The sequence below is a fragment of the Pelobates fuscus genome, chromosome 12 (genome assembly GCF_036172605.1).
Source record: "Pelobates fuscus isolate aPelFus1 chromosome 12, aPelFus1.pri, whole genome shotgun sequence".
In the NCBI taxonomy this organism is placed as follows: Eukaryota; Metazoa; Chordata; class Amphibia; order Anura; family Pelobatidae; genus Pelobates; species Pelobates fuscus.
Genome location: NC_086328.1, coordinates 44,862,773 through 44,888,206, shown reverse-complemented (window position 1 = coordinate 44,888,206; position 25,434 = coordinate 44,862,773). Strand labels below are relative to the sequence as shown.

At 43.7% G+C, this 25,434-nt stretch overlaps 1 protein-coding gene across 2 annotated transcripts in view; it reads left to right on the top strand.

The window, feature by feature from the left end:
* NOD2 (nucleotide binding oligomerization domain containing 2) overlaps positions 1-25,434 on the top strand; it is an 82,168-nt gene that overhangs the window by 21,671 nt on the left and 35,063 nt on the right. For both annotated transcript variants that reach the window (XM_063437986.1, XM_063437987.1), the window contains exons 2-3: positions 913-1,447; positions 18,259-18,364. In XM_063437986.1, the coding sequence (XP_063294056.1) occupies positions 992-1,447; positions 18,259-18,364 (562 nt within the window). In that variant the 5' untranslated portion in view covers positions 913-991. The remainder of the gene's footprint in view (positions 1-912; positions 1,448-18,258; positions 18,365-25,434) is intronic.

The window sequence follows — 25,434 nt, the reverse complement described above, 5'->3', positions numbered from 1 at the left end:
AAAGGGTTTGCATACTTTTTCTTGCAACTACAAGTACCTGGCACAATTTCTGTCTGCTGCCTCTTGTTTTCAGTCCTGTGCCATTAAATTGGAAAGCTCACTTAATAAGCAGAAAATAGTGCTTTACGGTTGCAGCCCTCAACACCTATATGATTGTGAGTCATTATTATTATTATTGGTATTTATGTAGCACCAACTAATTCCGCAGAGCTTTACAATATTCTAAAAGTGGGGCAAATTTACAATAAATGAGACCATTACACTTCAGGTAGATGAGGACACTGCTCAAACGAGCTTACAGTCTAGAGGAGATGGGGTACAAATACACAATAGCACAGCAAGGGTGACAGCCACCAAACAAGGGGGGAAAGTAGCATAGCTGGAGGTGAGAGTGGAGTATGGCTCTTTAGGAGTGCAAGAGTCATGGGGGCAATTGCCCCACTGCCGCCCTTGTCAGACTTTCATAAGCTCCTAGTTTTTAAGTTTGTTTTATAGATGTGTGTTGATCCTTTTGTAAAGTCTGTGTAATTATTGGTCATGTCAGCAATACCCTTAATATATGCTCCTAAACATAAGTGAAATCATTTATTGTGTATCTGAAGTTTGAGCCAGGTTTTGGATTTAGTATATGCACTACAATAATGGTGTCACATACATTGTGGAATAGTACCAGTATATGTACAAAGGAGAAGGAACTTTATTATATTTCAGTGTTCGTATTAGTAATAAAAAATACAGCTTTCCATTTGTACAGGTATATAAGCTATACAATACCATGTTCTCGATGTATGTATATTGTTTTATAATCTAAACCAAGTGGGAACAGTTTACTTTTTGTAACATATGTTCAATAAGTTTTATCTGTGAACAGACGTTAAGTAATTAAGAAAATATTTTTTCATACACTTTCAGATTTTCCATCTCTTTAATTTGGAACACATGCATTCTCCTGTACTGTATACCTGAAACATCTGAATGATCAGGATGTGGGATGTGTGCACTGCAATCTGTCAGTACTCAGAGAGACAATTTTGTGTCCACTTTGGCTGGAGGATCTGCAGAGAAATACGAACGTTTGCTGGACTTTCTGCTATCATGGGATGTCATTAACTGGGAAGAATATGAACATGTCAATATCTTGGGTCAGCCCTTGTCAAAACTGGTCAGAGAACTACTTGATATTATCACCTGCAAAGGTGAAAAGAACTGCAAGCTCTTCTTAGATGCTTTTCGTAAAATTGAAGATGGATCACTTGATGAGTTTAATCTGAACGTTCCTAAAGATTTTTCTCAGTTTTCACTGTATCTGAAGTCTGAACGACCACAGATTGTCAGAATAATCCACAAACACATAGATAATATTTTCCATCATCTTCTGGAGCATGATTATGTGACAAAGTATGAAGTTGACACCATACAACTTCCAATATTTTCACCCGCACAAAAGGTAAAAAGTATATTTAGTCAATATATTTTGAAAGTTACTATTTCAATAACCAATATGTTTTACTCTTGAAAAAAAACAAAAAACAATGATTTATTCTAATATCTTCAGGTTACCAGTACTAAATTGTTTAGGTGCTTGGTGATTGTTTTTGCAATATCATATTCTTCAGCTAAGTTGTTTGTGTTTTTATCACAGTTCATTTTTAGACTTGGAGATTTGTTTCTTTTCGAACCGCAGTTAACTCTCTCTCTCTTTCTGATTTCTAAACTGTTATAGTGACTAATCATGAAATAAGCAATTTGCACAATGGACGAGCTTGTTTATTTTGATTTGTGATTCAGAGCTCTGTTCCTGGTGCCAGAAAAAGGGTGATTGAATAGGGAAGAAGCTGTGTCTTTATTTATTTATCCATGTGGGCTGTGTCTTCTGTCTAATCAAGAGGTAGAAAAATAGGATGATTGATGGTTAGAGGACAGCACTAAATGTTAATTTCATTCACAGGTCAAGGGACACTGACTAATAGAGGGAACAAAGAGGAGCAATAAAGCACTATATTCTTCCAAGCAGGATTATTTTAGACACATTGACTGGAGCTATTAAGGGAGGTAGACCACCAATGATGGTGTGTTTTACCATGTCACGGCTCCCCGTTCTTCTGCCGACGTGGCCGCACATAAACTAAGCGGTCACGCTGACAGAGATATTGTATACTTAGCTTGGTAGCGGCAAACCGCTGCCCGACCTCCTTCTGTTCCGGTCCCCAGCGAGTACGACATTCCTAGAGACACGGGCCACTGCGGTTCCAGTTTTATTAGGAAACTCATCTTCGCCCACATCAAAGATGTCGCCAACGTGCGTGCGATGTCACGTCATAGACGCGCACAAACGTTTTGGGGTCAGAGGCCAGAGAAAACGAATTACAGCCTCAAGAGGGTTATTTAAACTCAAATTACCTTTGGGTCAGTGCTCTGTAGTAGTTTCCACTAGCTGGTTATCCAAGAGTGTGTTCCTGCTCGTGTTTTTTCTGGTATTTGACTTTGGCTTTGTTTTGACTAACCTGATTTCTGGTATTCTTGACTTCTGGCTTTCGTCATCGTGTGTCACTTTCTGTGTCCCAAGTATTTTGACTATTCTCCGGTACGTTAAGTCCGGCCATTCTTAAGTCCGGTTAAACGTTGTCCTTAGTCCTAGGTGTGATACTATTCTGAGTGATGGATCAATTATAATCCATTGCTGTGCTTGTATGGGAGTGGTGAATGTGTCATTGATCCTAGTGTGAGACTAGGTTAATGTTACTGCTGTATCCAGCTAGCTACTGCTAGTTGCACTTATGTGAGAGATAGGAGATAGACAGTTTCATTGATCCTAGTGTGAGACTGGCATTTAGTGCTTTGCCTACTGCTTAACACACCAAGTTAGAATTACCAACTTACAATTTTACAGGTGTTTGTGGTAAGAAAAACATTTTTCTGAGTGTTTTCTTTCCAGTGTAAGCTGTGTTGTGCCTTGTAGTATTTCTTAAAATCAAACACTAACGTTACAGTAGTAAATGTACCAAGCACCAACCCATGTTTCAACTCAAACATTGTATTGAAAAAATTGTTAGTTTACCATGTTTATTGTAAGAAGACAAAATAAAAACACCACCATCAATATTTTAGGTTAATGTTGCAACAGCTTCCACTGCCAGTGATGCAAATCCACCCGCATTTTCAGCAGAAGTGAAGCAAAGGGATGAGAGTACTCTATTGCACCATCAAAGCAATATTTGGGATAATTTTGAGTGCCTTCAAGAAGGCTGACTTGGGAAGTGAAAATTGTGTGACAAAGAAGTGAGGGAGGGGGGAGGATTATGGGTTATCTCATTAGTGCCGATATGATGCAACATCTAAAAAGACACTGCAGGTCTGCACTGCTGAGAAAAGCAGCAGAACAAAAAAAAGCTAAGGCAGGTAGCGGGTCCACTCGTGCAGTATCTGATGCTGCGCAGCTGTCACCACGAACATCCAGCGGTGCTTCCTCGACTAATACCATCACCCTTAAGCAGATCATTTTGATGGTAAGGATAGTGCAAGTAGTCAACAGAGGCAGGTTGAACATGAACAGTCTCATCACTCATCAACCGGTGAATTTAATAAGAAAGTTAAAGTTCCTCTTGCTTAGCTGCTACTGCCATTGCCACTTACACCCACTTTGATTCACTGATTTAGAACTGTTTTATTGATTTGTGATTTATTTTTTTCTTTTGCGTTCAACAAATTGTTAATTTTGTTAGTAAGGGGTTTTGATTGTATGGTATAATACATTTAGAATGGTCATTGTAGTGGTTTTGGCCTGTCTGGCTGAATCTTGTGGTGTGATTTATGTATACATCCGCACATGCAGTTGGTAGAAGCTAATAGGGCACTATGATACAGCTGCACTCGGGCTTGCAGACTTTGGGCGCCCAACGGTCCATCTGGATAGACAGGCTGGTCGGTTGCAGTGGCCCTATAGCAGCATTACTGGGCGCCTTTAATGTCAACACCCAGTGCTGGGAGGAAGAGAGGCACAGAAAGGGGAGGAGGGAGAGCACTTGCAGATGGCCTCAGACTTCCATCATCCTGAGCCAGCCCAGGAAGCCATCCCCCTGCATCCAAAAGGTATAAATGCAGGGAGGTGTCTAAAAAATAATAATAATTATTATTATTATTTTATTAATTTTTTTTAATTTTTTTAATTTTTTTAAATTCTTTATTTTGCCGTGCATGACAATATTTTCACGTTAACAATACCATGACATTAACATTGTAGAGGAAACATAATAAAACATAAGCATTGTCTTCAAAGCGACAGCATAATTTTACAATAATAAAGTCAAGCTATTCTAGTAAACGTGTGTTCTCTAGGCTAGGGTGTTGAGTCTGCTACGATGTGTGGCATCCAGGGTTATCCGGCTGCCGTGGCCTCGGTGCGCATCTTAGCGAGGTGGTCTAGTGCTGGGAGTAAAGTTACTCTTAAACTAGTGTATTGTGACTAGGCATGGTGGTGGCGGTATAAGAGGGTGATTCAGTATTCGTGTGGGTGGTTCGTTACTGCTTGTATTGCCTATGTGTTAGCCACTGATGTCTGTGATTTACATGGTGGCAACTGTAAAACAAAAAAGGGCTTGGCAGGCCTAGGAAATACATTGTATGCAGATGGGTAGAAAGCACGTCTATGGTGGTCATTCTATTGTATATCTGTTAACTATTCGTGGGTTATCATCAGGTCAGGATGTTATGTGATTCAGAGATGTCAGGTGCCATTATGTATGTCTTGACCTATCTGTGGGCTCCCTAACCTATGGGGCAATGGGGGGAAGAGGGTGTGGTGGAGTTATTCCAAAGTGTGGCAGCACAGCAAGCGGATTTCGTAGCAATATAGTGGGGGAGATTTGGAACTCTTGGTTAGGGTAGGTGTATGTGTTCTGCGGAATTTGGCCTGATTTGGCACAAAAGGGAGCAGGTATGCGTCCATCTATAACCATTGGTGCATGAAAATGAAAATAAAATAATAAAAAAAAACATTTTTATTTATTTTTTATTAAAAAATGCAATGCTTAAGATCCGGGTTCAACGTAAAACAATAAGAACTTTAGAAACCGTTTTCTACGTGGGCTAAAATGGCCCCAAATTGAAGAGAAAAGAAAAGGAGAAAAACAACATAAAATATAGGGGTATATGTGGGTAGTTAAGTGTCAGTGTCCCATCCCACACACCCTTCCCACACACCCTGTCACACACACACACAGGCAGACAGCCATACACACACACACAAACACACACAGGCAGTCACACACAGACAGCCACACACAAACACACACACAGACATAGAATGTGACGGCAGATAAGAACCAGTCGGCCCATCTAGTCTGCCCAGACAGTCACACATAGGCAGTCACGCAAACACACACAGGCAGACAGCCACACACGCACACACAAACACACACAGGCAGACAGCCACACACACAGGCAGGCATTCAAACACAGACAGCCACACACAAACACACAGGCAGGCAGCCAAACACACAGAGGCAAACAGCCACACTCTCACACACACACACACACAGGCAGACAGTCACACACACACACTGGCAGACAGCCACACACACACTGGCAGACAGCCACACACACACTGGCAGACAGTCACACACACACTGGCAGACAGCCACACACACACAGGCAGACAGTCACACACACACACAGGCAGACAGTCACACACAGGCAGACAGCCACACACAGTCACACACAGTCTCACACACACAGGCAGACAGCCACACACACACACACAGGCAGACAGTCACACACACACACAGGCAGACAGTCACACACACACACACACACACACACTGGCAGACAGTCACACACACACACACACACACACACACACTGGCAGACAGTCACAGTCACACTCACACACACACACAGGCAGACAGTCATAGTCGCACACAAACACACACACACACAGGCAGACAGTCACACACACACACACATAGGCAGACAGTCACACACACACACAGACACACACAGACACACACAGGCAGACACACACAGACACACACAGACACACACAGACACATACAGACACACACAGGCAGACACACAGACACACACAGACACACACAGGCAGACACACAGACAGTCACACACACACAGGCAGACAGTCACACACACAGGCAGACAGCCACACACATACAGGCAGACAGCCACACACATACAGGCAGACAGTCACACACACACAGGCAGACAGCCACACACACACACACACACAGGCAGACCGTCACACACACACACACACACACACACACAGACAGTCACACACACAGACAGTCACACACGTGTGGTGTGATAGCTCAGTGAGCTAATGCTTCATCAGAAAAAAAATCATCTCTTGGTGCTCACAGGTTCAATTCCCAGCAGGGCTGACTCAGTCCTTAACGTAAACAAAATGCATCCTATTAAATTGGGTAAAAGTAACATCCCCCAGAAAATATCTGAATGTCCTATTTTTTTCACATAGAAGGCTTATCAATAAACTGCAATCTTTAAGTTTGGATTCCAATATTGTTGAATGGGTGAGGCAGTGGCTGAGTGACATGCAACAGAGGGTTGTAGTCAGTGGAGTATATTCAAAGCTTGGGCTTGTCACCAGTGGGGTACCTCAGGGATCTGTACTTGGACCCATTCTCTTTAATATTTTTATTAGTGATATTGCAGAAGGTCTTGATGGTAAGGTATGTCTTTTTGCTGATGATACTAAGATATGTAGAAGGGTTGATGTTCCAGGAGGGATAAGCCAAATGGCTAATGATTTAGGTAAACTAGAAAAATGGTCAGAGTTGTGGCAAATGACATTTAATGGGGATAAGTGCAAGATAATGCATCTTGGACGTAAAAACCCAAGGGCAGAGTACAGAATATTTGATAGAGTCCTAACCTCAACATCTGAGGAAAGGGATTTAGGGGTGATTATTTCTGAGGACTTAAAGGTAGGCAGACAATGTAACAGAGCAGCAGGAAATTCTAGCAGAATGCTTGGTTGTATAGGGAGAGGTATTATGAGTAGAAAGAGGGAAGTGCTCATGCCATTGTACAGAACACTGGTGAGACCTCACTTGGAGTATTGTACGCAGTACTGGAGACCGTATCTTCAGAACGATATTGATACCTTAGAGAGAGTTCAGAGAAGGGCTACTAAACTGGTTCATCGATTGCAGGATAAAACTTACCAGGAAAGGTTAAAGGATCTTAACATGTATAGCTTGGAGGAAAGACGAGACAGGGGGGATATGATAGAAACATTTAAATACATAAAGGGAATCAACACAGTAAAGGAGGAGACTATATTTAAAAGAAGAAAAACTACCACAACAAGAGGATATAGTCTTAAATTAGAGGGACAAAGGTTTAAAAATAATACCAGGAAGTATTACTTTACTGAGAGGGTAGTGGATGCATGGAATAGCCTTCCATCTGAAATGGTAGAGGTTAACACAGTAAAGGAGTTTAAGCATGCGTGGGATAGGCATAAGGCTATCCTAACTATAAGATAAGGCCAGAGACTAATGAAAGTATTTAGAAAATTGGGCAGACTAGATGGGCGGAATGGTTCTTATCTGCCGTCACATTCTATGTTTCTATGTTTCACACACAGACAGTCACACACAAACACAGGCAGACAGTCACACACACACACACACACAGAGTCACACACACACAGGAAGACAGCCACACACACAGACACACACACACACACAAGCAGACAATCACATAGTTACCTCTGTTCCTTGTGGAGGCAGACAGGCAGTGCAGGTCCTGGATTCTGGTTGTTGGGGGAAGCAGGGACTCCTTCCTGCTTCCCCTGCAGCAGTTAGATGGCACTTAGCTCCGCCCCCACCATTGAATTTATTGAAGCAGGTGTGGTGGAATCTCGGTAAAAATAAATTTAGTAGGCCGAGATTACCACGTGGCATGTGTACGTGCACATGCTGACGTATCGATCAGTTGGTTGCACGAGGCAAGATACGATCAGTAGTGTACGGAGCATGTGCAAGAATACAGGATATAGTATTCCCCTCCTCCATTGTGCTGGACAAGCCATGCGGTCAAGCAGGAAGTTAATTCTTATTTGTATTGATTGGTCAAGAGAATGTGCGGGTGGAGCTTAATATGGGAGGAGTTATGTGCCTATATAAGGAGCCTGCACTATTGTCCGGGGCTCAGAACTTGCTGTATTTTGGTGACACTAGTCCCTCTGAGTCCCGATCGGTGATCCAATAAAGAATCTCTTCCTTCCTGAAGAAACCTGTGTCCATCTCTCTGTGCTTTGCTTCCGTCAGTTTCTCCGGTATCATTTGGTGCATTGGCCGGGAAGCTCATCGTTCAACGGTAGCTGAGAGGCAGAGGCGTGAGACGGTCTATCTTTGCCCACGTTCTCTACGGCTGCACCCCTGATCTTCTGCGTGGACCTCCCTTCGTCTCGGCGCCACTGGTCTGTTGTCCAGGAGATCATCGGCCTCTACGTAAGAAGTGCTGGGGTGTCCCCGTCGATGAGTGTGAACTCAGGTTCAGGAACGAGGAGGTAAGACAACTGCTGTTTTAGACGGCAGACCCACTAGGGGTATACCGATTGTGCGGTAGGCCCAAAAGGGGTTTAAATCTGTGTAAGGAATCTGCCCCCTCTGTCGGAGGGAAGGAGCGAAGGCGCACCGCTCAATCGAACGCTCTTTATTAAGACCGTTTGATTTGGTTAGTCAGGCGGGGTCCTGTGTAAATAGCCCTAGCCGGACACCGGTGTCTTGTCTAGACTAGCGTTCTAGGGTGTATATTACGTTCGCTAGGTCGGAGGGACCGGGAGACTAAGCGGCGCCTGTGTAAATTCGGTTCGCTAGCTCTCAACCTATCTTGGCTAAGTGGGAAGGCGTGTAAATTTGGAACCCACTAGATTTTTGATAGTAATCGACTAAGAGGCGCCTGTGTAAATTCAGTCCTCTAGCTCGCTATATGTGGTGCTTGGGCAGTGTGGCTAACCAAAACGGGTGTATATAGTTTTAGGTAGTCCATTCAAGGTACTGGCCAATAGTTTAGTTGGGATTGTAAATGTGTTAAAGATTGTTAGTAAAGTGTATATCTTGTTAGATAGCGCGAGCTCAGCCGTCTAGCGAGAGTGTTAATAGTGTGTTGCTGTATCATAGTGCACGGTACCATAACCCTGTATATTTACTGACACTGTATATAAGTACTAATCATTGTCGTCTAATGCATGTTTAACACCATAACCACTAATAATTGTATTGTGACCTTAAATTGTGCTTTGACCTATGCTAACCGTACTGTAACCGCTATTTGTAAAAGACGATGTTACTGGGGTGTGTTATAGACGGGTAATTCATATATAGAGAATTATAGCGTGGGTGACTGTATAGTTTCGCCAAAGGGCATAATATTGATTATTTAGTGACTGGTGTAACAGCTGTGTATGCACGGGAATTCCTTGAGTGTTTATTGTGTTATCGTGTACGTTTCACTTGGTAACCGTACCACGTGGTGCTGTTGCCAGAGGAAACGGGTGTGACTGTTGAATAGAACGTGTGCATAGTATTCGTTGTCAACGACGTTCCATTGATAAGTATGGGCGCGTCGGAGTCAACGATTCCGGATCCCTTAGGTTGTATGGTGAAGCATTTTAAAAAGGGATTTAAAACATGTGATTTTGGGGTTAAAATGTCTCCTGTACGTTTGGTCACTTTGTGCACTAGGGAGTGGCCTACTTTGGTTGCGGCATGGCCACCACGTGGCAGTTTGGATCCAACTCTGGTACAGCGTGTACACGTGGCTGTATCAGGTAGGCCTGAACTTTACGGGCAGTTTCCTTATATTGATTGTTGGAGACAGGCTGTAAATGACTCGCCAAAATGGATTCAGACATGCCACGAGGAGCAATGTCGCCTCATGGTGGCTAGGACTTGTTTGTCCACTAGGACTGGTGTTAGGCCCATTCTGGACATGCCCCCTGAGTCCGAGATCCCTTTGCCGCCCCCTTACTTTCCTTTAAGAGGAAGTGACGCAAATGCAGGAAGTCCTGCACCCCTTCCCCCATTGCCCCCATCCACTTCCGCTTCCTCCTCCAGTACAGAATCCACCCCCTCTCGTACTAAATCTCCCCTTCCGGAACCAGAACCAACCCCCATTAGATCTGAATATCCTGATTTGGCGCCACTTCAGACTTCCGGTCAAGCTTCTTCTAGCTCGGCTCGAAGTGTTCTATTTACTAACTTTTCCCAAAACCAAGCTCCCACATCCTCATGCTTTATTACCCCCCGACCGGAACCTCTAACTGACGCCCCTTCACGTAGCCCTATACTAACCCGACAACTGACCGGTACCCAACAATTAAAACATTATCAGATGCCTCTTCGTCTGAATCCTGGGTCAGCCTATATCGATGCCGCAGGTCAAATGGCACATGCTGACCCAGTCTTCGTATATGTCCCGTTCACGACTACCGATCTCTTGAATTGGAAGACCCACAACTCCTCGTACACTGAGAAACCACAAGCTATGACCGATCTGTTCACCTCGATAGTTCAGACACATAACCCGACATGGGCTGATTGCCAGCAGTTATTAATGACTTTGTTTAAAAATGAGGAAAGGGCAAGGATTAATCAAGCGGCCATTAAAGCGCTAGAGGATAGAGCCCGTGCCTTGAATCAAGCCAATCCGGCAGCATGGGCCGCAACACATTACCCTAACACCGATCCCGACTGGAATGTAAATGGCGCAGATATGGTTCAACTCAGAGCCTATAGAGACGCAATAATTGCTGGCATGAAAGCCGGAGGGAAGAAAGCCATAAATATGTCGAAGACAGTTGAGGTGATTCAGAAAAGTGATGAAGCGCCCAGTGTCTTTTATGACCGATTATTGGAGGCATACCGCTTGTATACCCCCTTTAATCCGGAAGACGCTGATAACTCCCGAATGGTGAACTCCGCCTTTGTCAGCCAAGCTTACGGAGATATTAAGCGCAAGCTACAGAAATTAGAAGGGTTTGCAGGTATGTCTATTACCCAATTAATGGAGGTAGCGAATAAGGTATACATGAATAGGGAAACAGAAAGTAAGAAAGAGGAAGAGCGCAAGATGCGTAAAAAGGCAGATATGCTAGCGGTAGCGATCGCAGGCGTAGATAGACGGGGCCCAGATAGAGGCGATAGTAGATGGAATAGGGAGCCTTTGAGTAGGAATCAGTGCGCGTATTGCAAGGAAGAAGGGCATTGGAGGAACGAGTGTCCGCAAAGAGAGCAGTACGAGAGAGACCAACCCAGGGCAGGTTATGGAAACTTTAGAGGCAGAGCGAGAGGTAGAGGAGGCCCCGGAGGGAGTAATGGTAATAGAGGGAGCAATGGGAACAGAGGAAGTGTTAGGGAAGATAGGTCTTTTCCAGCAGCGCAAAGGTCCCGCGATAGAGAAGGTAGGGACTTTGTAGGATTGGCTGACACGGTCATGGAAGACTATTGATACCGACCGGGCTCCATCCCCCTTGGTCGAGCGGAGCCTATGGTCGATGTATCAACAGGGGGAAAACGAAGTGCGTTCATGATCGACACTGGTGCTGAACATTCGGTGGTGACTGATCTAGTTGCTCCTCCATCTGGAAGAACTATTACTGTAATAGGAGCAACTGGAAGAAGTGCTGCAAAACCGGTTCTTAAAAGTCGACTCTGTACATTGGGAGGCCACGTAGTAAAACATCAATTCCTTTATATGCCTGAATGTCCAGTCCAATTGCTGGGACGTGATATGCTATCTAAGTTACAAGCGCAGATTACGTTCCTACCAAATGGAACAACATCTCTAAAGTTTAATGGACCTTCAGGTATTATGACATTATCCGTACCAAAGGAAGAAGAGTGGCGACTTTATACAGCGTTGACTAGCAAAAACCCTAGGAGTGATGAATCCTTATTCAACATACCAGGAGTTTGGGCAGAGAACAACCCACCAGGACTGGCCCGCAATATTCCACCTATTAAAATCGAACTAAAACTTGGGGTTTATCCAGTGAGCCTAAGACAATATCACATCCCGCAGAAGGCTAAGAAGAACATCCAATCTTATCTGGATAAGTTCATACGGTATGGTATCCTAAAATTCTGTACTTCCCCCTGGAACACCCCATTGCTGCCTGTTCAAAAGCCCGGTACAGATGAGTATCGACCTGTACAGGACTTGAGAGCAGTCAATGATGCGGTTGTTAGTATACATCCAGTTGTGCCCAATCCATATAACCTGCTTGCTTTAATTCCGGGCGGGGCTACCTACTTTACATTCCTAGATCTCAAAGATGCCTTCTTTTGCCTCCGAATTGCCGCAGAAAGCCAATGTATCTTCGCTTTCCAATGGGAAAACGCTGTGACGGGCTCAAAACGCCAAATGACTTGGACAAGACTGCCCCAAGGGTTTAAAAATTCACCTACCCTATTTGGTTCAGCTCTAAGTCAAGATCTACTGGATTTCGAGTCTATCCCAGGAGAGTGTGTATTGTTACAATATGTAGATGACTTGTTGATAGCAGCAGTTACAAAAGAAATATGTCAGCAAGCAACGCACGATCTACTACACATTCTCTGGAAGGCAGGATACAAGGTGTCCAGAAAGAAGGCTCAGTTGTGTTTGCCAACTGTCAAATATCTGGGATTCCATATCTCTGAAGGCCAAAGAATTATGGGGCCAGAGAGAAAAGAAGCTGTGTGCCAAATACCGATACCCAAGAATAGAAGACAAGTGCGAGAATTCTTGGGGGCAGCAGGCTTCTGTAGGATATGGATTCCCAGCTACGCGATACTGGCAAAACCTCTGTATGCAGCTATCAAAGGTACAGAGCACGACCCCTTCTTATGGACTCAAGAACAGCAAACGGCATTTGAAGATGTGAAGAAGGCTTTGATGAGTGCCCCAGCATTAGGTCTACCTGATCACACACGACCATTCTACCTGTATGTACATGAGCAAAGAAGAATGGCTGTGGGAGTATTGACACAGTACTTGGGATCATGGCAAAGACCTGTCGCCTATATGTCTAAGCAATTGGATGCAGTGGCCAGCGGACTTCCACCTTGTCTAAGAGCCGTAGCTGCAGCCGCCCTGCTAGTAGCTGAAGCCGATAAACTCACTCTGGGTCAAGAACTTGATGTACGAGTTCCACATGCAGTACAGACGTTGTTGGATTACAAAGGAAATCATTGGTTTAGTAACAGCCGTATGACCAAGTATCAAGCAATGTTGTGTGAAAACCCAAGAGTGCATTTAGAGACTGTAAACACCTTAAATCCAGCTACCCTTTTGCCACAACCTACTGAAAGTCAACATGATTGGAAGTGATGGATGAAGTATTTTAAAGTAGACCAGATCTTCGTGATTTTCCCATCCAGAACCCCGATGTTCAATATTACACCGACGGCAGTAGTTATGTGAAAGAAGGGATCCGCTATGCAGGATATGCAGTAACAACGATAGACAAGGTGATAGAAGCTCGGCCACTGGCAAAAGGAACATCAGCACAAAAGGCAGAATTGATAGCACTGACACGAGCGTTACAATTGGCTGAAGGTTTAAGAGTGAACATCTACACGGACTCCAAGTATGCGTTTTTAACCACTCATGCCCACGGAGCTTTGTATAAAGAAAGAGGACTACTGAATTCAGAAGGCAAAGAAATCAAGTATGCAGCTGAAATCCTACAACTATTGGAAGCAGTGTGGGAGCCGAAAGAAGTCGGTATTATTCATTGTCGAGTGCATCTGAGAGGAGATGGTGATGTGACCAAAGGAAATCGGATGGCAGATAGTGCAGCTAAGCTTGCCGCTGAATCGGGAAGACAGGAGTATGTGGGGCATATAGCTGCTCTTATACCAACTCCACTGTCTCAATGGACTCCAGTTTATACAGCTCAAGAAGAGGAGTGGTTAAAGACTGAACCTGGAAAGTATTTGGAGAACAAATGGTATCAGTTAGAAGATGGAAGAATAGTCATTCCAGCATCACTAGCGGTAGAAATTGTCCAGAACTATCACAACGGGACACATTCTGGGAGAAACAGCACAGAAGAATCTCTCAGAAAACATTTCTACATACCAAGATTGTCCAACTTGACTCAGGCCATTGTACGAAGATGTGTAACGTGTGCTAAAAATAATGCAAGACAAGGACCAGTAAAGCCACCAGGAGTCCAGTTTATGGGGGGACTCCCCATGTCCGATTTACAAATTGACTATACAGTGATGCCTAAATCGGGTGGCCATCGTTACCTGCTGGTAGTTGTGTGTACCTATTCAGGCTGGGTAGAAGCATGTCCTACTCGTACAGAGAAAGCAGGAGAAGTTGTGAGATTCCTGCTACGAGAAATAATACTCGGGGTGGACTACCCTGTGTACTATGGACTACCCTGCTCTATAGGATCGGACAATGGTCCAGCTTTTGTTCATCAGTGCCTACAACAACTGACTCATATGCTTGGTATAAAGTGGAGGCTTCATACGGCATATAGACCCCAGAGTTCTGGTAAGGTAGAGAGAATGAATAGAACTATTAAGAATCAGTTGGCTAAAATGTGTCAGGAAACCCAACTTAAGTGGAACGTTCTCTTACCCATAGCTCTATTGCGAATCCGCAGTACACCTACCAGAAGGATGGGCCTCTCTCCTTTTGAAATCATGTATGGGCGACCACCTCCCGTACTTGGTAACTTAAGGGGGGATTTGAGTCAGTTGGGAGAAGGAATTACCCGGCAGCAGGTTGTAGAGTTGGGTAAGACTATGGAGGAGGTACAGAAATGGGTACAAGATAGATTACCTGTGAATATTTATCCCCCAGTTCATAGTTACCACCCAGGAGACCAAGTGTGGATTAAAGAGTGGAATAATGTACCGTTAGGGCCCAAGTGGAGAGGTCCTTATGTTGTTCTTTTGTCTACCCCTACAGCGATAAAAGTAGCCGAAGTGACTCCGTGGATACATCACTCCAGGGTTAAACCAGCAGCAGTCGATTCTTGGCAAGCTACAGCAGATCCAGAGAATCCCTGCAAGATCCGGTTAAAGCGCACGACTCAGTCGGAGTGACGAGGAACCTTGTGGATTACAAATTTTATTGTTTCAGAGATTTGGTAAAGTGAGTGTTTAGACGGCCATAATAAAGCCTGTCCGCTCACCAACGTGTGATTTAAAAGCCAGGAAAGTCTCGAAGGGACCCCTGTGAAGACGAGCAGAACTCCATTCCCTGCAGCCCTTACATCCTGGAAGCTGAGGTGCCTTCGCACGGACGAAGACTGAGGATGACGACGAAAGATGTGCTTATAATAATGTTTATTTATGTGTATTTTTATATTCAGGAAGGTAGAGGTACCGACACTCCTAGCTGTGAGGTATGCATTAAGACTACAAGAACAGGTAACCTCCCAAACTCATCAAGTATATCATTCCTTCTATGAAGAGATGAGCATAGATAATAAGATCCCCCATAATGCTAAAAACCTGTTTATTGATTTAGCTGAAAGTATTGCCGGTAGTCTTAATGTTACCAACTGCTATGTGTGTGGAGGTACTAACATGGGAGACCAATGGCCTTGGGAAGCAAAGGAGGTAATGTCCGGTTCTGAGGCAGTTGACCAATTAATATCTACACAAGCCGATTATCATATGAGTGTTAGAGGTAAATCTGAGTGGAGATTAAAGACCTCCATCATAGGTTATGTTTGCATATCAAGGAAAGGAATGATGTATAATACTTCTGTAGGAGAATTAACTTGTCTAGGGCAAAAAGCTTATGATGATGATACAAAGAATACAACTTGGTGGTCGGCTTCAAATGTCTCAGAACCATCTAACCCATTTGCTAGATACGCCAATTTAAAGGATGTGTGGTTTGATTTATCCATCACATCTAACTGGAGAGCCCCAGCAAATTTGTACTGGATCTGTGGTAAGAAAGCCTATTCGGAGCTGCCACAGGACTGGGAAGGGGCATGTGTGTTGGGTATGCTCAAACCATCCTTCTTCTTGTTACCTATTGAAACAGGTGAGACTTTAGGTGTTAAAGTGTATGATGTGAATCATAGGAAGAAAGGGGGACCCATAGAGATAGGTACCTGGGAAGATAATGAATGGCCTCCCCAGCGTATTATAGATTATTATGGGCCAGCCACGTGGGCAGAGGATGGTACCTTTGGTTATAGAACCCCTATTTATATGCTCAACCGTATTATAAGATTACAGGCAGTGGTTGAGATCATTACTAACGAGACATCACAAGCGCTCAATCTTCTAGCGAAGCACAATACCAGGATGAGGACAGCAGTATACCAAAATAGATTACCTTTTGGCAGTAGAGGGAGGTGTATGTGGGAAGTTTAACCTGAGCAATTGCTGTCTTCAAATAGATGACGAAGGGCAAGCAATAGCTGAGCTTACTAGCCATATGGTTAAACTAGCGCATGTGCCTACTCAGGTATGGAAAGGGTACAATCCAAGTAGTTGGTTTGGTAGCTGGTATGAGTGGTTTGGAGGGCTTAAGGCAGTGGTAGGTGGAGTCCTACTGATTTTAATGTTGTGTCTACTCCTGCCATGTCTTATACCCTTAGTAGTTAGGTCTGTGCAAAGCCTGATAGAAAATATAGCAGAGAGGAAGGCTGCTGCACAGATAATGGCAATTTATAAATATAAGGCTCTAGATCAGGGAGAACCAATGCAGGAAGATGAGTGTTGAAGATTCACATCATAAGATAAGTCTGGTCTGGTTCAAGGTAACTTGCGGTGTATGCAAACTAAGGTTAAGTGATGCCTCAAGTAATTGTGAAATATCAAGAGGCATCAAAGGGGGGAATGTGGTGGAATCTCGGTAAAAATAAATTTAGTAGGCCGAGATTACCACGTGGCATGTGTACGTGCACATGCTGACGTATCGATCATTTGGTTGCACGAGGCAAGATACGATCAGTAGTGTACGGAGCATGTGCAAGAATACAGGATATAGTATTCCCCTCCTCCATTGTGCTGGACAAGCCATGCGGTCAAGCAGGAAGTTAATTCTTATTTGTATTGATTGGTTAAGAGAATGTGCGGGTGGAGCTTAATATGGGAGGAGTTATGTGCCTATATAAGGAGCCTGCACTATTGTCCGGGGCTCAGAACTTGCTGTATTTTGGTGACACTAGTCCCTCTGAGTCCCGATCGGTGAAGAATCAACCAATAAAGAATCTCTTCCTTCCTGAAGAAACCTGTGTCCATCTCTCTGTGCTTTGCTTCCGTCAGTTTCTCCGGTATCACAGGGTGCTCTATACATTAGTTCTGGTGTAAAAGCTCTGTTCCTGTCAGAAAGGAAGGAGTGAGTGGGTTGTCAAATGCCCACTGGCTCTTTCCTTTCATTATTTTAGAACTTAAAATTAAATCCGGCTCCACATGTTTCATTAATACAATCTAGCAAAAGGAAATAGATTGCAATGATTCATTATAAAAGTTCTCTCACTTACCAGATATATAATATTCTAATTTTGCCAACTCGTTGCAAAAATGCCTGATATTATCTAGCCATTAGGCTATTCAACTAAGCAATATTGTAGTCATTTTTAGATTGCTACACACTAATAGGTGCATTTTTGCTGCTGTGTTGTGTAGTCCATTTTGTTTTTTTGGTGAGCAACATTCTGACCAGCCGAATCACATCATGGATGAAATTCTGCCGTCCTGGATTATTTTTTTTTTTCAACGTGAAGTGGTTCAGCTGAAACAAAGTCTTTTAATTACATCTTAGCTTCTTTGCAGAGCAAACCATACCTTATTTGTCACTCGTTGATGTGACTGGTAAAATGCAATATTAAAGGAACATTACAAGCACCATAACTACTACAACCTTTTCTTAGCCCCCGCCCGTCAGATGATGTAGAAGGAGGTGGAGCTCTGACCCAGCACTGAGGGATATCGGCGCTGGGATCAGGTAAGTACACAAAGTGTTTTTTAACCCTTTTAAGGCAAGGGGCGGGGTAACGAGAAAACTATAGGTCTCTGAATACAGCTTTGAAAGCCTATCCTATTATTATCCCTTTAAATAGCTTAGTGCCAAATGGTCTGGCAGAACAAGTTTGTCACAGGTCATAATGTGCAAATAGGAAATTCAATGGATGAAAAAGTCAAAGTGGCTGCTCTGATATTGTTTTCACAATTCCACTAACATAAAAGTTGAACTATTAATAATTATTTCAAAGTTTATACAAGTAACAATGCTGGTGTTTTATAGGCAAGAAGACTTCTTGACCTTCTAAGAGTCAAGGGAAATGACTCGGTTGTGTGTTTTATACAATTTCTCCAACATCTGGAACACGGAGCAGCTCAAGTTCCACATGGTGAGTAATATCACTAGAAACTTCGAACAGTGTTTTAAATAAATACTGATATATTATTGAAAGATGACACTGTATCTTTTGGATAGTGCAAAAAAGGTAAAATGAATAACTTTTTATTAATGGGTGAAATTACTAAAAAGAGTATTATAGTCTTGTATAAACATAAATTTGTTATTTATTTAGCATGGTTATTCACTAAACTGTTAATCGTGAAAAATGAAAAGGAAACCTCAAACATTAAACCAAACTAGCCCAAACCACAGTGCTATTTGGTATTCACTAAATAGTGACACAGTTTCAAGGACTCAAAATTCTGGCTTAAAAGTTACGCCTAAGGAGACAGAATATATGGTGTCGTTAGAGAAAATTTCCAGAATATAAATGAACAACCACAATAAGGTCAGTATCACCATTGCAACAGAAACACACTATTAAAGGAACTCTATAGGGTCAGGAACACAAATATGTATTCCTGACCCCAGGGCCGCCACCACACATTTTGGGGCCCCTGACAAAGCACAAGTTCCCCCCAGGCCCGCCCACGAGTCCGCCCACAGGACTCTTACCTAGTCCGCAGACAATGATGCAGGACTGAATGTGGTGTGTATAGTGGAAGTGAATTAGAATGTGTGTAATGGATGTAGTGTTTGTGTGTATTAGATACTGTTTGTGCAGTGAATGCATGGTGTGTGTTTGTGTAGCGGATGCAGTGTGTGTAGTGGATGTAGTGTGTTTGTGTAGTGGATGTAGTTTTTGTGTGTACTAGATGCAATGTGTTTAGTGGATGTAGTGTGTGTTTTAGACGCAGTGTCTCTGTATAGTGAATGCAGAATGTTTAAATGTGTGGTGGATGTAGTGCGTGTACTGTGAATACAGGATGTTTGTGTAGTGGATGCTGTGTGTATAGTTAATGCAGAGTGTGTGTCAGTGTAGTGAATGCAGCGTGTGTGTTAGTGTAGTGAATGCAGAGTGTGTGTGTTAGTGTAGTGGATGCAGTGTGTGTGTTAGTGTAGTGGATGCAGAGTGTGTGTCAGTGTAGTGAATGCAGAGTGTGTCAGTGTAGTGAATACAGTATGTGTGTGTCAGTGTAATGAATACAGTATGTGTGTGTTAGTGTAGTGGATGCAGTGTGTGTGTTAGTGTAGTGAATAAAGCATGTGTGTTAGTGTAGTGAATAAAGCGTGTGTCAGTGTAGTGAATAAAGCTTGTGTGTCAGTGTAGTGAATACAGCGTGTGTGTTAGTGTAGTGAATACAGTGTGTTAGTGTAGTGAATACAGTGTGTTAGTGTAGTGAATACAGTGTGTTTAGTAGATGCAGTGTGTGTGTTAGTGTAGTGAATGCAGTGTGTGTGTTAGTGTAGTGGATGCAGAGTGTGTGTCAGTGTAGTGAATACAGTGTGTGTGTCAGTGTAGTGGATGCAGTGTGTGTGTTAATGTAGTGGATGCAGTGTGTGTGTTAGTGTAGTGGATGCAGTGTGTGTGTTAGTGTAGTGGATGCAGTGTGTGTGTTAGTGTAGTGGATGCAGTGTGTGTGTTAGTGTAGTGGATGCAGTGTGTGTGTTAGTGTAGTGAATGTAGTGTGCATGTTAGTGTTGTGGATGCAGAGTGTGTGTTAGTGTAATGAATGCAGAGTGTGTGTTAGTGTAGTGGATGCAGTGTGTGTGTTAGTGTAGTGGATGCAGTGTGTGTGTTAGTGTAGTGAATGCAGTGTGTGTGTGTTAGTGTAGTGAATGCAGTGTGTATGTTAGTGTTGAGGATGCAGTGTGTGTGTTAGTGTAGTGGATGCAGTGTGTATGTTAGTGTAGTGGATGCAGTGTGTGTGTTAGTGCAGTGGATGCAGTGTGTGTGTTAGTGCAGTGGATGCAGTGTGTGTGTTAGTGCAGTTGATGCAGTGTGTGTGTGTTAGTGCAGTGGATGCAGTGTGTGTGTGTTAGTGCAGTGGATGCAGTGTGTGTGTTAGTGCAGTGGATGCAGTGTGTGTGTTAGTGCAGTGGATGCAGTGTGTGTGTTAGTACAGTGGATGCAGTGTGTGTGTTAGTGTAGTGGATGCAGTGTGTGTGTTAGTGTAGTGGATGCAGTGTGTGTGTTAGTTCAGTGGATGCAGTGTGTGTGTTAGTGTAGTGGATGCAGTGTGTGTTGGTGTGTTTAGTAGTGCATGTATGAATGTAATGAAAGTTATTCCCCCCTCCCTGTTTCTTACCTGGTTCAGGGAGGGGGGAAGATCCTTTGATCCCTGGTGGTCCGATGGCATTCTGGGGCCCCCCGGCTCCCTGTATTTGCAGAGGGGGCCCAGCGGACTGCAGGAGCACTTTCCAGCATTTGCCTGTCTCTAACTCCCGCGAGACGTGGTTTGCGCGTCGCGCGGAGCGTTGCCATGGTAACCCATGGCAACGCTCTACCGACCGCACATCTCGCGGGAGTTAGAGACAGGCAAATGCTGGAAAGTGCTCCTGCAGTCCGCTGGGCCCCCTCTGCAAATACAGGGAGCCGGGGGGCCCGCGGCTGCACATATATATAGCGATGATCGCTATATATATGTGCAGAGTGTAATTGTGGGGCCCTGGACTGCCAAAGCAGTCCGGGCCCCCCAGGACCGCCGGGCCCGTGACAACCGTCACGGTTGTCACCCCCTGATGGCGGCCCTGCCTGACCCTATAGTGTTAAAAACACACTCTATGCCTCCTGGCTCCCTGCTTTAAACCTGGAACCTTGGAATGAGAACAAATACAATACAAGAAAGGGAGGTATGGAATCGTGACGTGTAGGTGGGGTCCTAAAGGCATGTCAGCAATGGTATGAACTGCATCACGCCCATAATGGGTAGGATGGCCAGAAAATGTGCCTTTGGATCCTTTGACCATTTCATGCTTTGATTTACTAAAAGCTGTGTTTAAGACAGTGACCATTGTTAAGGGTATCTGCAGAAATGTAGTATGAAGTCTGAAACACAATGCCTGTCTGCTCATTTGCCAGGCTTTGGACTCTGGGATAGTTGTGGAAACTTGATTTCTCAAGTTTCTATGAGCAAAGAGGACTTCTCAAAGTCCAGCAGGCAGGGCCAGATTAAGAGCCCAGTGGGCCTGGTGCAGACAATTATGATGGGGCCTAATTACAGAATTTTATTGACCAAAAACACTAAAACAATCATACCTCCCAAGCATCATGTATTTGAGGGAGATGGTGTTGGAGGGAAACTCAAAGGATGCAGCTATACGAAAACACATACTCTATGCTAATCTCTCTAATTTATGCTTTCATCTTTCAAGTAAATCCAAATCCATAACAGCAGTGTCCAGTGAAGCAGGAAGTCAATGTGCAGGGTAAAATCACGTGACCACATCTGCCAAAAGGGGTGAACATGCCCAAAAAAGAATTGGAAGACCAGCCTGGCATGAATGCATGTCAGGCTGCCTGCCAATCATGCAGGCTGTCCAACTAAGGGCATATTATGCAGGCAGCGCCCTGAACTTGACATAAATGCATCAAATGAAGCGCCTACTCCACGCTTTCTAAGGACTGTTCCCTAGCACTCACATGTCCACTTGTCTCATTATCATCTTACTAGCAGGCAGACGTTCCTGGTATATAGTCTGGGACAGAGAAATGTGTATGTAGTGAGTGTAGAAGAAAGGGGACATGCCACAGTGTTAGAGTCCACACAGGTTTTGTTTCCATGCATCCCTCTTAAGCTTTCAAACTTAAAGGGACACTTTAGTCACCAGAACAACTATAGCTTATTGTATTTGTTTTATTAAGTAGAATCATTCCCTCCAAGCGTTTTGCAGTAAACACTGTCTTTTCAGAGAAAATAAACTCTGATGGCCACTCCTTAGATGGCTGCTAGAGGTGCAGCAGTGCCATTCAGTGTCTCCACCCTCTGCATGCAGACACTGAACTTTCCTCATAGAGATGCATTGAATCAATTTATCTTCATAAGGAGATGCTGATTGGCCAGGGCTATGTTTGTGCTGGCTCTGCCCCCTAATCTGCCTAGTTGACAGTCTCAGCCAATCCTATGGGGAAGCATTGTAACCACCACTTCTGAAGATGTCAGCAGACAAAGTCAGTTCAGAGGCAGACAGGGACAGAGCCAGCAGCTGCAGACTTGAATACAAGTAAGAGTGTACTATATTTAGGGAGGCAAGAGGGGGCCAGGGGGGCTAAATGGTGGTTTTAACATAATAAGGTCAGAAATACATGATTGCAAGTGTATGTGAAGAGTAGTTAGGGTTGCCACCTTTCTTGGAAAAAAACACCAGCCTTATACATTTGTATAATTAATTAGTTATGTGTGACATCACATGATGTAAATCACAAGGAGTGACATAAGAGAAAATTCTGTAAAATCACCAACAAACTACTCACAGTTGGATTCTGCTGTATAGATGGATTGCTCCCAGTGTCTCAGTCTTTCAAGTCACCCAGTCTCACAGTGTCCCTATGTATCACAGTGTCAGTGTCCCCATGCCGCCCAGTCCCCTAGTCTCTCAGTGTTCCCATTTCTCCAAGTGTCCCCATTTCTCACTGTGTCCCCATGTCACTGAGAGACCGTGGGACACTGAGACACTTGGGGACACTGGGAAACATGGAGACACTGAGTCACTAGGGACACTGGAGACATGGGGACACAGACACTGGACGACTAGGGGAAACTGGGAGCCATGGGGACACTGAGACACTAGGGACACTGAGACATGGGGACACAGACACTGGGAGACTAGGAGACACTGGGAGTCATGGGGACACTGTGTCCCTAGTGTCTCTGTGTTCCAATGTCTCAGTGTCTCCCAATGTCCCTATGTCTCTGTCTCTCCGTGTTCCCATTTCTCCCAGTGTCCCCCAGTGTGTGTGTTAGTGTAGTGGATGCAGTGTGTGTGTTAGTTCAGTGGATGCAGTGTGTGTGTTAGTGTAGTGGATGCAGTGTGTGTTGGTGTGTTTAGTAGTGCATGTATGAATGTAATGAAAGTTATTCCCCCCTCCCTGTTTCTTACCTGGTTCAGGGAGGGGGGAAGATCCTTTGATCCCTGGTGGTCCGATGGCATTCTGGGGCCCCCCGGCTCCCTGTATTTGCAGAGGGGGCCCCGTGTTTTCCAGTGTCCCCAAGTGTCTCAGTGTCCCCAGGTCTCCCAGTATCCCCTAGTGTCTGTGTCTCCATGTGTCCCTAGTTTCTCAGTGTCTCCTAGTGTCTCAGTGTCCCCATGTCCCCATCCCTGCTGCCTTTCCCCCCATCCCTCACTTACCTGAGCTGTAGAGCTGCTGTCTGGAATCTCTGTGCTGTGTAGCTGCTCCCCAACGGATCAGTGAATAGTAGAGAGAGGCAGGGAGGGATATACTGTTACTTCCTATCCCTGCCTGTCTCCACACACAGTGACCCCCTACTGGCCGGTGATGGTATTGCAGAGTAATTTCCGTTTATACTAAGAAAAATACCTGCATTTGTATTGCCTGAATTACTGCAATACTGGCATTGGCCAGGCAGCCTCAAATACCAGCTGTGCCAGTAAAATACCAGTCAGGTGGCAAACCTAAGAGTAGTGTGTAAATGGGCCTATTCCATGGGCCTGGGCCTGGAGCTGCAGCTCCATCAGCCCCTATGTTAATCCGGCCCTGCCAGCAGGAGATATGCAGGTGATGCATAACCATATTATTTTTGTAAATTAGATATGTATAATACATGTATCTGTGTGTGGGTGGATATTTAATGCCCACTCTATCACTTTCCCAAAGAGTCGATTGATTGTTTACAAATATCCATAAATTGGGTGTTTGTTCATTTTCATCTTCTGCAGACATATTGGGATGGGACATGAAATACTAGAAACTGTTATCTTTTGTCTTTCAATTCATAATTTAGCAATACTTACCTGCTGTCCCTATTTAGAATGGATACACCATATTTGAGCCTATACTTCTGTGTAGCTCCTTTCTGTCCTAGTGTCCCTTTTTTCTAGAAGCTCTGTACTGTATACCAGGGTTCCACAGTAATACAACTCACTGCAAAGTGTCTTTAAACTACCATAAATGCCTTTATCAATAAGATACTTTGTTCTTGTTCTATATATTTTAGTTGCATAACTTTTTATTAGTAAGCTACCTGAAATGTATCAGAACAGTCCAAACCCCCACTCACACCCCTGAAATGGAAGTGTCCATCTTTGTCCATTAGAAATTTTGTGAGGTATGTAATTGAGTATATACGTTGATGATTCATTTATTTATTTGGGCTAAATAAGTGACAGTGGGCATTGAGGTTCCGAAAAATATCTACATGCACGTTTTTCTACAATCCAATATAGAGGCAGCTTGTATGATTTTCACATGTATATTAAAGCGGTACTTTCACCATCTATGGAATACCAAAACAGTCAAAATGAGGTATTTAATAAAGATTCTATGTTTATGAAATACAATTTTTTTTGGAAAGGGCGGAGGTGTCAGTGCCACTTTAAGAACTGAATATTCCAGGCCCTCCTGCATCATTGCCAGAGGTGATGTATTAACTAAATAAACATCCTTTTCCAAAGATTCTTCGAAAGTCTCTTTATTTTGGATGATTTTTTTTCTGTGTTTGTTTTAAATCATTTGGCTTTGCTTGTTAAAACATGTCTGTTAGTAAACAGGCAATTAATTTAGAGAAGCTGTAAGGAACCATATGGCTCATTGAAAATGTGTCCATTGTATGATGTTGTCACTGATGTCTGCTGGCAGTGCATTACTGTAAATGCTCAGCAAATAAACATAGCAGTCGTACAAGAACATGACATCAAAGTGTAATATTTGGTTCTGGCAAACATATTGTAATAGTCACCCTGTCTACGTGAATGTTTCACTCATCAACTGCAGAAAACCATTTTAATGAGAAATTGTAGATTATGCTAGCTTTAGTGTACCTATAATCTTAATTTTATTAATGACAGGAGGCGAGTATTTGCTTAAGTCTCTCTTTACTAGAACTCCACAGCAGCACAGAAAAAACAACCAATCAGAAAAAAGTTAGGTACTATAAAACTCCCCTCCCCATGCATCATTTCCTCTTTCAAGCTGCGACAAAACAGAATAAAAGGCAGAGA